Source organism: Myxocyprinus asiaticus, chromosome 40, assembly GCF_019703515.2.
Source record: "Myxocyprinus asiaticus isolate MX2 ecotype Aquarium Trade chromosome 40, UBuf_Myxa_2, whole genome shotgun sequence".
Classification (NCBI taxonomy): Eukaryota; Metazoa; Chordata; class Actinopteri; order Cypriniformes; family Catostomidae; genus Myxocyprinus; species Myxocyprinus asiaticus.
Genome location: NC_059383.1, coordinates 34,866,345 through 34,882,868, shown reverse-complemented (window position 1 = coordinate 34,882,868; position 16,524 = coordinate 34,866,345). Strand labels below are relative to the sequence as shown.

Genomic DNA, 16,524 nt, shown 5'->3' with positions numbered 1-16,524 from the left:
GACAATGGTAGTCTGCTAATTATTCAATAAAACAGCTTTACTACTGTAAAAAAACAACAACAAATAAAACAAAAAAACAAATGACCTCACTACTGAGCAATGTATGTAGACCATTAGCTTTGTTATCTTTAGCATACCTGTACACTATTCCCAAAACTGCAGATTAAAAACTGACCTTTGTAATACTATTTTCACAGTCCTATGATTTGGGACATAACTTTTCTAACAAAGCAAATGTATTAACAAAAAAAAAACAAAAACAAGTATGGCCTATTTTAACTACTTGACTTATCTTATGGAATACATTAACCCTCTTCAGATATTTGCGATTTCAGCAATATCCTAGCTCCCTCTTATGCATGTCTGCTTCACACCAAATCATTTTCATACTAAACATTTCATATAAAAGATGGACATCTTTATGGCACTGCCTGGTGTGTAAATCAGATGACAGGACAATTGTTTTTATTGGGAAAAACAAACAATGAATTTGACATGTCATGACACTTATTACCACCTTGTGGTGTGCAGTTCTGCCTGTGACATGTATTGCAACATCAAAGGCTGGATATTTAAATTCAAGGACATTAGTCATGTTGCCACATGCATCAAAGGTGTGGCAGTTTCCTTTGAGATATTCATCATGTCACTCTTTTTGCTTTCACCTGAACGAAAATGATGAATGTATAGATATAAAAACATTTTCAGACAGCACAGTCCTCTCAATTACATACAGGCAAACTGGCTTGAACAAAACTTCTTTATGAATAAAAGTACCTGCATTGTTGTAGTAGGGGCCATTTTTAATTCAGGATGAGCTAAATATGACACTGTTTCAGGCACTAAATTGTTTTAGTTTGTATGAGAGTAGAGATTATAATATGTTGTATGGCATAACAGATGATGTCAGACTGTCACTGGCAAACTGAAGCATGCAAATACTGAGAAATGGCTTGTATTGGCTATTATCTGCTAGCAAAAACTATAACAATCTACAGAAATGTCCCCTTATTATATGATTTGTGTACATTAGACCAACAGATAGTTCATGTCCAGGCTAAATGGAATCTGCTGATTTTTTTTTCTGCTAATTGATAAATAAATGATTTTTTATGCTTATTGCTCAGTTATCAGTTATAAATACAATCAAAAACTTAAAATTATGTTCTTTTTAGGTCCACCCCAGACAGCGTTACAAACAGTAAAGGTTTTTTTCCTGCCATTTCTCAGAATCAGTTGTGACTACATCCACATTAATCTGGATACATTTAAAAACACATCTTTTTTCTACATTTTGGCCTTCCGTCCACACCGAGGCTGCGTTTTTGTTCAGCGAAAACTGAACTTTTCGAGAACGCTCTCCCAAGTGAATAAATCTGATGACACCTTATTTGCGTTGGGTTGTGGACTGAGAAAACTGAGATATTAGAAAATGATGACGTATTCGTTGTCATGTGATTCATTCAACCCAAATCAAGATGGCGCTCATGTTGTAGAAGCGTTGTTGTGCCTGCTATCCCCTTTGATAGCATTATTAAGGATTAATGTTACTGAGTACAACCCTCACATTGCATTCCTTTAAAGTCGACAGGAAGTTTAGTCAGAATTGCTGTCTGGTTGTGGAACACGAGGACGCTTCTTTTGCACATTCACAGTACATTTACATTTACATTTATTCATTTGGCAGACGCTTTTATCCAAAGCGACTTACAAAAGAGGAAAACATAAGCGAATCATCTTAAGGAGACAGTGGTATGAAAATTTCTGTATTACAAAGTTTCACTAGCATCATAATAGTATTCATTACAGAATAAAGTGCAACAGTGCAATTTATTTATTTATTTTTTTTAAATGACTGGTTAAGTACTCATGGAAAAGATGTGTTTTTAGTCGTTTTTTGAAGACAGAGAGTGAGTCGGCTTTACAGATGGAAAAGTAAGGGGATTTAAGCGATATCGGGCAGTGTAGACGGAGAGCGTTTTGACACAAAAAGTCAGTTTTCAAATGTATCCGGATTACTGTGGACATAGCCTGTCCCTGCAAATTTAAAAACAGTTTCTTTCAGTGTGTTTTCAAAATCAATCTAAAGAATTATTGACATTTGACGAAGGGCAGTTTTCTCACCCTGTAGAGAAAAACAAGAGGGTGCACCAAACCACCCAAAACAAAACAAGCATAACCAATAGTAATGAGTGTGTCAGTATTTTGAATTTCACTCACAGAAAGGAGTATTGAGACAGAATATGGAGCATATACTGCATGATATCCATGTTCACAGTAGTTATTAGAATGAGATAAAATGCTCTTTTCTCTGTATGGTTTTGCTCCTCTCTCTTGGTCCTGACTCCTTCAGAGATCTGAGAACAGCCAAACAGCAGAACAACTGAATGGAGAAGAAAATGATGTGCTAAAAGTCGCCATCCAGACAATCAAGGGCGTAGAATTTAGTAGGGACGCTAGGGACATGTCCCTACCAAAATCCAGCAACAATTGAATTGTCCCTTGCAATAATTTTGATCAAACAATAAAAATATATAAACACTGTTGTCCGTCGGTGTCTTGTGGTTTTTATTTCTTTAATTTATTTAACCTTTATTTAACCAGGAAAACTCTCATTGAGATTAAGTATCTCTTTTACAGGAGCGTTCCTGGCCCAGACAGGCAGCATCAGAATTTGTGGTGCACAAACGGTTAACAGATCTCGTTCTCTACTACGTGTCCCGCCTCCCTAACCCACATCACTAATAGGATTGGCTTTGCCGTTTCTTGCTAACGTGTGAGAGGCTTTAGCTACATCCGGTTGTACGAAGCACCAATGCTCTGTCAACTAGATGCGCAACATCATGCAGGCTACCGGTAGACACCATCCTAATACCAACAGTTCTGTGCACGAAAATACAGGACAAATCGTGTCTCATATTGATTCAGGGATGGTGCATTTTTTTCAATCACGGGAGGAGTGGCAAACCTAAACGTTAGTTTGTGTGTGTGTGTGTGTGTGTGTGTGTGTGTGTGTGTGTGTGTGTGTGTTTGGCAATTAGGCTAATTTGGTGATATGCTGAGTCAGGATGGCAGCCAAAAAACAGAAAGTGGACATTAGGAGCTACTTTACAACAAGTCAAAGTGCAAGTCACTTAAAATATTTTCTCAGTTGCTAATGTGTAGAATCAACAATAATGGTAATAATAATACTGAACTAAGGCATAAATGTGGCATACATCAATGTGTTATTTTGTCAGGTCAGGTGACAAAAGCAGTCTTGCCAGGTAGTAGCTCAGACAGAGCAGGAAGAGAGGCAGGTAGAGAGGCAGGGTCACAGGTGAGGTCGAACAGTGATGTGGTGATATGTTAGTAGTGAGATTCAGTATTGTGATAAATGTTAGGCTGATGATGTACTGTATGGTTCATCAATGTGTGTTTGAAATGAGAGCTTTGAATAGGCACATGTTGTTGTCTCGTTCATATGGCATGCATCAATGTGTTATTTTATCAGGTGACAGAAGCAGTCCTGCCAGGTAGTAGCTCAGACAGAGAGGAAGAGAGGCAAGTGGAGAGATAGGGTCACAGGTGAGACCTAGGCTTGTAACAACCAGGGCTCAAGCTGAGGGGGATGCAAAGGGATGCCTTCCCCCTTGTTGCAATAAATATGAAAAAGCATCCCCCTTGTAAAATCACCATCCCCCCTTACCATCCTCTTTAGATCAATTGTGTTATGTATTGCTAATCATGCAAGTAAAATATAAAATGTTCTATGTTTGATAATAACAGACTTTAAATAATGGTGATTTGCCGGTCAGAATTAGATTTTGACATGTGTAAGGTTGCAAGATTTCTATAGGTGAAATCCCCCAATAGGATCTGGACACTTGTACAGTTTGGATATATTCTAAAAGACGTATTTTTTTTTTTTTTTTTAAAACACTGGCAAACAGGTATGTCAGAGTTTGACTTGTCCTTCCTTGTGTTAACATGAAACTTGCGCCACTGAATGTAATGCAAGTTTTCAAAAGTTTCGCGCACTTACAAAAATGGCCAAGAGAATATTCTATTTATTTAATATTATATTTATATAATATATTATTTTTCTTTAAAAAAAAAAAAAAGAGAACAGAATGTAAGGAATCACAAGTTTGCAGTTACAACGTGTACATGTTCTTAACTCAAATAATTTCAGGGTTTTGCCCATAAAACGCTTTTGTGTGTAGAACAACTTTTCTACACCACTGTTTAAGCATCCTTCATAGAAACAGCCCAAACTTCCTTTACTAGTTCAGTCATTGGAGTAGAAATTATGCGTGTCTGTGACAATAGGCGAGCAATCTAGAAAAAAAAAAAAAAAAAAAAACTTTTTCATAATCATAACGTGGATTCTTTTCACAAGATTCATCATAAAATACAATAACAGAGGGTAATAGGTGCATATTATGGACATGTGTCCTAAGTGTCAATGATGAAGTGATGCTAATTTTTGTCCAGATCTATTACATTAAAAATACATAAAAAAATACAATTCACACAAACCATTTACTTGAAAACACCTCTTCCATGATGAGCATATTTTCAATTTCTGAGTTTAATGTCATACTGATATTTTTTGGGGGTCTTAAAAGTGTCTCAGGAACATACTGACCATTTCTACCATTTCTATAAATAAAGGCTTTAGATGAAAGGAAATTGTGGTCAAAAGCAAAAAGCTCTGCGGACTGCTTTTATGTCCCCACCAATGTCAAAATCAAACCTACGCCCTTGCAGAAAATAACACAACACATCACTCTGTATCTGAGATGTTTGAACTTCAGAAATGTTACAGGACAAACCACTGCCAGATAACGCTCAACAGAGATCAGACACTGAAACACAGTACGACCACTGATAAGTAGTCCTTGTGCAACCAAAGCAAAATAGAACAGATTTATAAGCTTATGGCTGTTTTCAGACTTAAGAGAAAGAACACACAGAGACAGAGAGGTTGAGACTGAAGAACTCTGCCGCAAGTCCATTACCTGTTCCTGTTACAATAATCCATATCACATAGGAGTTGGTAGGAAGACCCAACAGCACTCTGAATATATGTACCACTGAGATGATTGAGTAAAATTTATGTTCCAATTCAGTGTCATTGAAAAAGAAGTAATCAGAAGAATTTGCTTGATCAGTGGGGGTGATCTCACTGGACATGTTCATCTCTTCGCTGTGTGAAATCAACAACCGATCTGTGATCTCTGGATGAGAGATAAAAGTCTGTTTTAGTTCACCTGAACATTCTGAGAATGTACAAAGTAATCTACACTGTAAAAAATGACCCTAATTTTTACAGCAAAAGACTGTAAACATGCCACAGTAAAAAACTTGAATTGGCTAACGAGTAGTTACCGTAAAATATACGTAAAAAAAAAGAAGTTATATTTAAAAAGAAAATACATATAGTTTTAAGGTAAAATGTTATAAATAAAAAAATTTTAGATATAAAAAGTATGATTTTCCTGTATAATTAACGGTTAAAATTTATATTATGTTTAACAAGAGAGTATATGTACTTTTTATGGTAAATTATTGTAAAAAACAGTAATCTGACGTTCCCAGAATTCCCTGCGTGACCCATTACATTTCATTTTATTTTATGGGAATAGTTATGTTTCTTCTTAGTTTTAATATCAGTTATATACTTTGGGGTGTTCTGTGTTATATTTGATGTAATTTAATTAATGTTTATTGCATAATTTTAATTTTACAATTTCACACAGTGGTGGTGTTTAGTGTTTGTGTGAGTGACACTGAGCACTGCCTCTACATAGTTATTCACCCTGCACTCTGACCCCAGCTTGGCTGGGATATGTGAAAAAAATATATAATTTCACTGTATATGTGCAAATGTATAATGTGTGATAAATAAATAAAATAATAATAATAAAAAAGAATAATAATAAATAAAATAACATAGTTATTGGTCATTGCTCCTGGAAGGGCCACTGCTGATGAACTTCATGTCATCATGTGCCCATCTGTAATTACTATTGTGATTAACAATACATTATAAAGTGAAAAGCAGATTTTTACAGTTTCAGAAGGTTAATATATTATGTTTATCATTTAATAATATAAACAACGTCACTGCACCTTAAAATATATCATAAAAACAACAGCTTTAAACTGTAAAAATAATTGTTTACATTTTTACTGTATTTTTTACATAATTATTCTGGCAAACACAGCTGCCAGTTTTTTTTTTTTAAACAACTGGATTTTTTTTACAGTGTAAAGGTATTTCAGCATCTTGGTCTTCACACTTAGAAAACACATTTCAAATGGACACTGGATTCACACATGCGACTGTAAAATGCTATTTAAACTCTTTCCTACAATAACGATATATGTGTAACAATGGCAGTAACTGCATTACTCTCAAGCAATCATAAAGTAGCCTAAACAAGCAATCATGTGCCTGTAATAATTAATGCAAATATAAATAAATAAAGGAAGAAATGAAAGAAAGATCACACACACACACACACACACACACACACACACGGTTGGTGCAGCCATCATTATGATGACTGTCCATAGACATAATGATTTTTATACTGTACAAACTGTAGATTCTATCCCCTAACCCTACCCCTAAACCTAACCCTCACAAAAAACTTTCTGCATTTTTACATTTTCAATAAAACATTGTTTAGTATGTTTTTTAAGCTGTTTAAATTATGGGGACACTAGAAATGTCCTCATAAACCACATGTATAGCAAAATACCCCTGTAATTACCAGTTTGTAACCTAAAAAAAGTCCTCGTAAACCACTTAAACCTGCCCCCCCCCACACACACACAAACAATAATAATAGTAATAAATATCCACCCACAGCTGAGAATAATAACTGTCTGCTTTCAATAACCACCTAATTGAACCTGATTTAATGGAAAAAACAAAACAAAATCCTGATTGAAGCGACATTTTTACATAATGATGTTAAGCTTCTCCTTGCATGTATTGAAGCAGTTTCAAAGAGAAATGTCCACTGTGTGGCGTAAAAAGTGAGTTATTTTTTCCAGTACAGATAAGGTTTTAAAGATTAATGCTCTATCCAGTTTAATAATAATAATAATAATAATAATAATAATAATAATAATAATAATAAAAAGACTACACCCTAAACTTATCCTATACTGTGTGAGATTAAAAAAAAACAAATGTGAGTGTGAGGAGGAAGTTGGAGACAGTGTCATCAACGGAATCATCAAATGGCAAAATAAACAGCACAGTCTCAGGGTGTGCGTGGTTGCTCTCTCTACCTCGTTGGTGTCTGGCTCACCCTTAAATCCATCTCCAACTCTCACTGCAATGACAAACAGCTGTTAGAGACCATCATTGACAGGTGATGATCCTTAACATTCTCACCTCCCGATATTGCTCTCCATTCACAAGCCAGCGCTCAACCACGCCCCTACCATCACATATCCCCACAGCCCGACACCAGGGAGCCATCCGGCCTGCCCAGTACATTTCTGGAGAGGACATCTGCAACAGCCATCTGCGCCCCCAGCCTGTGGACAACCTCGAACTTAAATGGCTGAAGAGTCAGATACCAACGGGTGATCCATGTGTTAGTATCCTTCATGCGATGGAGCCACTGGAGCGGGGCATGGTCCGAACAGAGGGTGAAAGCCCATCCCAGGAAGTAGTACCGAAGGGTATGGACCACCCACTTGATGGCCAGACACTCCTATTCAACGGTGCTGTACCTCGCCTCTCTCGCCGAAAGCTTCTGGCTGATGTACAGCACCGGGTGCTCCTCCCCCTCGACCACCTGGGACAACACGGCTCCCAATCCCCTGTCCGACATGTCGGTCTGTAAAACAAAGGGAGAGCAAAATCCTGCATAAAAGCTGGTTGGCACAGCTCTGATCACTGGACCGGGTCTGGGGCTCCCTTTTTAGTGAGATCAGTCAGTGGGCTGGTGACGTCCGAATAATTAGGCACAAACCTTATATAATAACCAGCCAGCCCCAGGAACCTTTTTAGTCTTGTGTTTCAGGCAGGCCACAATCGCTGCGGTCTTATCAATTTGGGGATGCACCTGACCGTGACCCAAGTGGAACCCTAGATACCGTACCTCTACACATCCAGTTGTGCACTTCTTGGGGTTTGCCATGAGTCCCACCCATTGCAGTGACCTCAGAACTGCCCTCATATGTTGCATATGCCACTTCCAATCATTACTATATATAATGATGTCATCCACATAGGCAGCGGCGCACGCAGAATGCGGAATGAGGACTCAGTCCAGAAGGTGCTGAAACATAGCCGGGGACCCAAACAAACCGAATGGAAGGGTCACAAACTGGTGTAAGCCAAACAGTGTGGAGGAGACCGTTTTCTCACAGGACACTGGTGTTAAGGGGACTTTATCTCCCTGTGTAAATTCCCATAGCTGAGCTCCACTGTTATACAGCTGGGACTGAAGTTCTTGAGATTTGTTGAACATTCTCCTGTGATAGCTGCCCCAATGTGTGGAGTTTTGCTCCCAGGTCAAGAACGTATTGAATTTCGTTTTTGCTGTTTGAAGGTCCCTCCTCCCAATTTTCCCTCACGATGTCTAAGACCCTGCAAGGCTTACACCCATACAATAATTAAAATGGGGAGAACCCAGTGGAGGCTTATCCCAGTTCTGATCATCTTCGTGCATAAACTTACGAATCATGTTTTTTAGGGTTTGTTGTATGTGACATGAAAGTAGTGTCATGATCAGTGAGGATTTCTTTTGGATTCCCCATTCGGGAGATGATCCTAAAGAGTGCCTCCACAAGACTATGTGCTGAAATGTTGCGTAGAGGCACTGCTTCTGGATATCGCGTTGCATAATCCACCAGAACCAACACAAAGCGCTGTCTGCATGCCGTCCACTCTAATAGCCCGACGAGGTCCATACCAATTCTTTTGAAGGGGACCTCGATCAAAGGAAGCGGGCACAAAGGCACTCTTGGTGGGGCCGGCGGATTCACCACCTGACATTCACGGCATGTTGCACACCACCTGTGAACATCTCCGTGAATGCCCGGCCAATAGAAATGGCCATTAGATGCTTTTGTGTTTTTTCCTCACCCTAAGTGACCTGCCATTGGATTGTCAATGCCATTGGAGACTTCCCCTCCCTTACATCATCCTGCTGTGGAGCTGACGTAGATGGCCATGGCTCTGCCTCACCAGCCAGTGCATTGCAAACCACACACCGAGACACTTTGTTACAGAGCCCATCTGCATAAATTTCCATAAATAAAATGGTTAATGCCAGCCAATTTGTACCCAAGATTAGCGGATGGGTCCACCCTAAATCCACCAAGGCCTGGTATGTACCCACCTTAATACTCACGGGTATGCAGTACATCCCTGTTTGATCAGGGGCAGCCTGTGGAGCATCTGGGACCCAAGCCAATGTCCTTACCTCCATCACCAGGCATTGGTCCTGGAAATACCTGGGCTCCCCATAGCTCAAGCAAACCGGCCCAGTCTTCATGCCCACAGCAGCGGATTCACTAACCTGGGAGTGAAAGCATAGAGGGACAAGGGAAACTGGTGGGTGGTGCAGCCCCCGAAGACGGGAAGCGGAAATGTTGAGCTGTTGCTCTGGGGTCTGGCCAACCCATAGCAAGATGGCCTTCCTCAAATCCACATATACCAGGAGGTTCTGCACCAGTAGCTTCTGCGCCGCAGGTTGGGCCTCCCCGGACAACAGTGGGATTAAGCAGACCACCCACTGTGTGTTTGGCCAAGCGCATGCCCCCACCGTCCGCTCAAAGAGCTCCAGGAATGCATCCGGGTCATCTTGGGGGCCCATCTTGGCCAACGGAACATGGGGCAGGGAAGATGTGGGGTCTGGGGTCACAGCAGCAGCCCCCTCACAGGGCAGCAAGTCCTCCGCTTGGGCTTGGAGGAGCGAGATGAAGCGTTGTTCCTGCTCCGCACGCAGCTCAAGGAGGGCTTGATGCTGGAAATGGTGGAGGTTGGTGAGGGTCATTATCACTTCCTCCAGTGGTGAGGACTCCATGGCAGCGTTCTTCCTCCTTTACGTCCCGGGTTTCAGCACCAGTGTGACAGGTTCATTGAAGGTGTAAGGAGGAAGCGGGAGACAGCGAGATCCAACTCAAAAGATATTTTATTTTTAAACAAAATCTCACTTTTCAGCAGAATCGTCAAACGGCAACATAAACAGCACAGTCTCGGGGTGTGCGTGGCAGCTCTCTCTCCCTCACTGGCATCTGGCTCACCCATAAATATGTCTCCATCTCTCACTGCAATGACAAACAACTGTTAGAGACAATCAATGACAAGTGATGATCCTTACCATTCTCATCTCCTGATCTCACTATCCATTCACAAGCCGGCGCTCGACCATGCCCCCACCACCACAGTGACAGAAAAAATGCAACTGCTGAAGCAACCATTCATTTTGCTGTGGTGCTGATGGAAAAATCATTGTATAGGTGGATACAGTACATCACAGATCTTGGAATGTTTTTCAGTGACAATTTCTTTCTACACCTTTGAATTCCCATTATAACGAGTCTCTTTCAGTCAAACACTCTTGAAAAACAATTTATGAGGACACATTATTTTAAAAACGGGTCAGGATTTTGCTAATATTATCAACTATTTTGGATTCAGCATTTGATCATTTCAAACTTTTATGATACTGTATATGACAATTTCTGTATTAGTTTTTTTTTTTTTAAATATGTAATCAAAAAATAAAAACAATTATAATAAAAAAAATAGGTTGGCTACCTGAATAGTGGTCATCAAACTGATACTCTCCCAGCAAAATATTCAGACCCTGTGAACAGTGTAGTTCTTACTCTTTACTGTAGTTCTTACGCGCACACTGCTGTTAAAATCACTTTTCATGTATTACCAAGCTGATTAAAAGTGTTACCTATGAAACCTACAGAATGACAGTTTTCCAACCCTGTGTATATAGAGAAGAGTTTGCACAAAATCAGCCTGCAAGAAAAATACTTTTAAAAATCAGTTCTAGGATAGTAGGTATTGGCAGAATATGTTGTAATGCAATGCCACAATTGAACTCACAACATAAGCAATAACTAATATCATAATACTTGTGTAATGATTTTAGAGTGAAGACAAGGATCTAACTGAAGCCTACAATGAAGAACATGGAGAAAAAAAAAAAAAAAAAAAAAAAAGCAATCCATGTCAGGTATGCGGATAGAACCCAGTCGCAGACAGTGTGCATCCAAAAACACTTTAATGTAAAAAAAAAAGACATACAAAAAAACAAAACTGGGACAAAAACAAAACTCAAACTGCCCAGAACAGCTAAGGCTGAGATAAACAAACAGGCCCATGGCAGTACAATACTAGAAAACAAACTGACAAAAACAACTGCAAAATCAGAACAACAGTTATTGATACAGACCAACAGACTAGACAGGAGACTTAACGAAACAGCAAAAGACAAGCTTCACAAAAGGAATATAAAGGAAAGGAAATCAGGAGGCTAACAAGAGGAACAGCTGAAGCAGATCAAATAATATTCAGAAGAGTAACAAGGCAAACGAGGGGGTGGGGTCAATACATGAAACAGAGAACAAGGGGATAAAAACACATACAAGACCAAAACAAAGACAGGTGAAAATAAATAAAAACTAAACAAGAGTATCAGAAACCTGCAATCAATGCTGTTTTCAAACAACGCAGCTTTACATTGACAAGTTCTGACAAAACACAGAGAACATGAGGGCAATATGTATATACAGTATATACATACATACAGACTAATGGCTTAAACAATACCAATTAACAAGACACACCTGGCAGACAATCAACATGTAAAACAGGAGCAATACTTAAAAATAAAAGACACACAAGAAACCTAGCGCCCTCTACTGGACACTACGGAATGTCACACATGTGAAAGAGTCCCCTCTTTAACAGGTGACTCTTGATGCACAACAAAGCAAAACAAAACACTGAGCGAGCTGGGGCAGGCAAAGAAGCAGAAGAGCACAGGGGAGCTGGCAAAGGATGGGAATCACAGGGGATCAAGAGAGAGCAGAGACCACAAGGGGAAATAGAGGCACAGGTGGGCAGGCAGGCTGGAGGCCACAGGAGTGCCAATGGGCTTACAGGAGACAATGGGAGTGCTGGCAGGCAGGCTGGAGACCAGTAGGGCAATGGCAAGGCAGGGGATTTGGGAAAGCCATGGAAAAGTAGGGGATTCAGGCAAGGGCAATGGCAAAGCAGGTGACTCAAGCGAGGGCCCTGGCATGGCAGCTGGGGACTCATGCAAGGTCAAGGGCAAACAAAAAGGGAGCTCTCTAGAGGGCAAAGCAGCATGAGACTCAGGTGAAAGGAACAGAGGAGCCTCTGTAGGAGGGACCTCCGGGATCACAGGAGCAGGGAGCAGAGGGACCTCTGGGACGACCAGAGCAGGGACCTCTGGGATCTCCAGAGCAGTAGCGACTGGGACCACATGGGAAGCTGCAGTATTGTAAACCTTGGCGAGCCACTGAAATTGAAATGGTTTATATTAGTTATTAGTAGTTAGATATTCTGCTAAAGCTTCAAAATCAAATGAATCCACATAAATCTCAACCTATAATGTTTTCTGTCATTTCTTAGAATAAATTGTAATCTCTGAAAATTTCTAAAAACAGTTTCCTTTACTAGTTTTCACAATATTTGTAAAGTTTTAGAATAGTTTAAAATCAACATATTACAGCTCATGCAACACTTTCTTATTTAAAATGTAGCACATGATGACAATTGTATTGTGAAATATAATTAAATCTAGGCTCAGTGTTTGGTTAAGTAATTTATTTTTATTTGGTATTTTAAATAAACATAAGTACAAAAATATTTACATTTACAACATTTACAAATAGGGACGGTGCTTAAGAACAGTTCTTGTAATCTGTTGCATCCTCTGAAGCTTTGGAACCATTTGTATTTAAATAAGTAATTGCATTATATATGACTATTTTCATAACTTTAAAAACGTATATTGCAACTATATAACAGAAGATGTATTAGGGCTGCCCCCTAATAGTCAACCAAATGTTAGTCGATGAGAAGAGTCTTGGTCAACCAAGTTTTGATCGGTTGGTCGCAGAAAAAACTCCACATGAAGTGGCGAAGTCACGCAGTCAGTGACGAACGAACATGATCGTTTACATGGCTGGTCCATGTGGTAATTAATTATGTCGGGCAGGAAATCCAAAGTGTGGGATCATTTCGAGAGGGTAAAGGATGACCCCAAGAGGGGTCATTTATTGACCAAACATGGCTTATCATTTGAAATATGTAAGTAGCCTAATGTTAGCCCCTTAGAAAGGCTGCTCGCTCTAACGTTAGATAACCTAGATAAATATGTGCTATTGGGCTTATCCAAATGTTTGTGGGGAGTGGGGAAGCTAAAGTAGTACCTCGCTTACTACATGTTTAACTTGATGTACATTTCTCCCTATAAATTAACAAAATGTTCAGACAGTCTCCTTGCTGGTTTTTCCGACACATTCAGAATCATTACCACTTTTGCCAGTGTCGCTGCGGCTCGCTTCGTATGTGCGCTTGTAAAATGTATATTTTAAAGGCTCATTATTATGGTTTAGTATTTCTCTGTAATGCAGAGCAGTGTTAGCAATGTTACTTATAACATTCTTTCTCAGCCCTGGAACCCCCCCCAAAAATATATATTTAAGTAATTAAATTAATATCATAAACGTGCAACAACTAGTCGACTAATGGCTTAAACTAACGACTGCTAGTCGATTAGGAAAATCTTTGGTCAGGGACAGCGCTAAGATGTATTATATAAAATAAAAGAAGAATTATTGACATTTGATGAAGGGCAGTTTCCCCACCCGGTAGAGAAAAAGAAAAGGCTGCACCAAACCACCCAAAACAAAACAAAGACTTACATAAATGACCACACCAGTATTTTCTGTTGAATTCCAAAAGAGGAGTAAGGAAATAACAAATGGAGCATATATGATAACCATGGTCACAGTGATTATTAGAATGATATAAAATGCTCTTCTCTTCATGTGTTTTTTCTCTTCTCTCTCTCTCCCCCTCTCTCCTGGTGCTGACTTCTTCAGAGCTCTGAGAACAGCTGAAAGGCAAAACAACTGAATGGAGAGGATAGGGATGAACACTGCCAAGATGAAACCAAGGAACAAATTGCGGAATGAGATGAAAAGCACAAAAATGACCACACAGCAGCCAAAAGTTGCCACCCAGACAATAACAGAACAGATCACTCTGTATCTGAGGGGTTTGAACTTCAGAAATGTTACAGGACGAATCACTGCCAAATAACGCTCAAAACAGATCACACACTGAAACAGAAGACGACCAGTGTTGCCCAGTCCTTGTGTAACTAAAATAACATAAATCAGATTTGGACCTTTTTCAGGGAGAAGATGCAAGAAAGAGTTCAGACATAAAAGGATCTCACAGACTGAGAGGTTGAGACTGAAGAACTCTGCAGCAAGTCCATTCCCTGTTCCTGTTACAATAAGCCATATCACATAGGAGTTGGTAGGAAAACCCAGCAGCACGCTGATGATGTAAACCACTGAGATTTGAGTTCCCACCTCTGTGTCATTGAAAAATAAGTAATCCGAAGAATTTGATTCATCAGTGGGGGAGATCTCACTGGAGATGTTCATTTCTTCCTTGTGTGCAATCAAAAAATCGAACTTTGATCTATGGATGAGAGAAAGTGTTAGTCCACCTGAAATTTCTGGGACTGTACAAAGCAACCTACCTGAAGTTACTTAAATGTTGATTAGAAAAAGAACATTTGGGGGAAAGAATGTTGGGTACCTGATAGTGATCATCAAATCTTCACCCTCTTCTAACGTAAAATTCAGGCTCTGTCTTGTATAGTGAACCGTGCAGTTCTCACACAGGAATCTACAATGCTGGCTATTATTTGTCAGTATTAACAAATGTATGCAAATATTATGAATCACAGAACAACCAGTATTAAATGTCATATGATTACTGAGTATGAACAGCATCGATCATGGCACTGTATAAAACTATGTTGTAATAATGTGTATTTGGAAAGTGGCAGAAGAGTTCATTAAACTTTGTATTGATCAAGTTTTCTGAGATTTAATTTGAATAGCTTTAACTAAACTATTAGCCTTTACTTTTTCAACTTATACACTATCTTCAGATTTCCTCCCAATTTTTTAAACTTTCCTTAATAACATTATTAATGAAAGGAAAATCTTGTATTGACTTATTTACATTACATATTTGTACAGTATTTGTATAGGTAGCACTTCTTTTTCCAGTGGATATTATTCTGAACTGAATCTGAATATATAATTCAATATATACAAGTGAACATAAATATAAAATACAATTATGTGTTCTTTTTTTTTGGTTCTGTGTGCATTCTTGGGGTGCCATCAAGTACTTTTCCTGCAGCTCCAGAGTGATTAGTCACATGGTATTTACAGCTCAGGTAGTACGCCAGTAGAGCAACTGCCATTGAGATGAATGGGAATACTAACGGATTGCTCTCTCCAGGTATTATAGATCTCCTTGGAGTCTCCAGCCGCTGAGCCACAGTGTAACAGCAAACGGGCCTACATGGTCTGCCCCAAATTTAAAGTACACTATCCCAAGTGAGTCAATATTTAAAATGCTGTTCACAACTCACCTGTGACATTCAAAACATTGTGTTGCATCTGAGATATTTTGCATGGAACAAACAGGATTCATGATGTAAATACTGCCAGAACAGTGGCTATTTCTTTAAGACTGCATGGGAAGCATTGACTTCCCCTAAAATTTCATAAGACATTTTTTTTTTTTTTTTTTTACATCATTGCCCTGTTCGTTCAAGTAACATAATCTGCTGACTTGTTAAAGTCAGTGGACGCACGGCCCATAGCCTGAATGTATCTCGGCATAATCTTCGATTGAAACCCCCCAATAATCAAAATAAGCAAGTACAGCCCCCCAATATTTATACCATGATCAATGGAAACATGTAAATGCTTCACATTGAAACCCCCCAAAATTCAAACCAAATCTATGCCCTTGGTCACAGTGGTTAATGAAATGACATAAAATGCTACTCTTAATGTGGTTTACCTCCCTCTCTCTCTCTCTCTCTCTCTCTCTCTCTCTCCCCCTCTCTCCCTCTCTCTCCTGATCCTGACTGCTTCAGAGCTCTGAAAACAGCAGAAAAACAAAACAGCTAAATGGAAAGAATGGGGATCAACAGAGACAAGATGAAAGCAAAAACCAAACTACGGAGTGAAAAGAAAAGCACAGAAATGACCCCACAGTAGCCAGAAGTTGCCATCCAGACAATAATAGAACAGAACACTGTATCTGAAGGGTTGAACTTCAGAAAGGCTACAGGATGAATCATGGCCAGGTAATGCTCAACACAAATCAGACATTGAAATAGAGGATGACCAGTGATGGCTACTCCAAACATAACAAAATGAACATTGAACAGAATTAAACATTTATCAGTG

General features: G+C 39.3%; 1 protein-coding gene across 1 annotated transcript; it reads right to left on the bottom strand.

Annotated features, from left to right (window-relative positions):
• Positions 1-12,047: 12,047 nt before the first annotated feature.
• Positions 12,048-14,688, bottom strand: LOC127430957 (C-C chemokine receptor type 2-like). The gene is made up of 2 exons (XM_051681086.1): positions 13,936-14,688; positions 12,048-12,524 (listed from the first exon to the last, which is right to left on the bottom strand). The coding sequence occupies exons 1-2, from the start codon at positions 14,686-14,688 to the stop codon at positions 12,048-12,050; spliced, it is 1,230 nt and encodes a 409-aa protein (XP_051537046.1).
• Between the last annotated feature and the right edge of the window lie 1,836 nt (positions 14,689-16,524).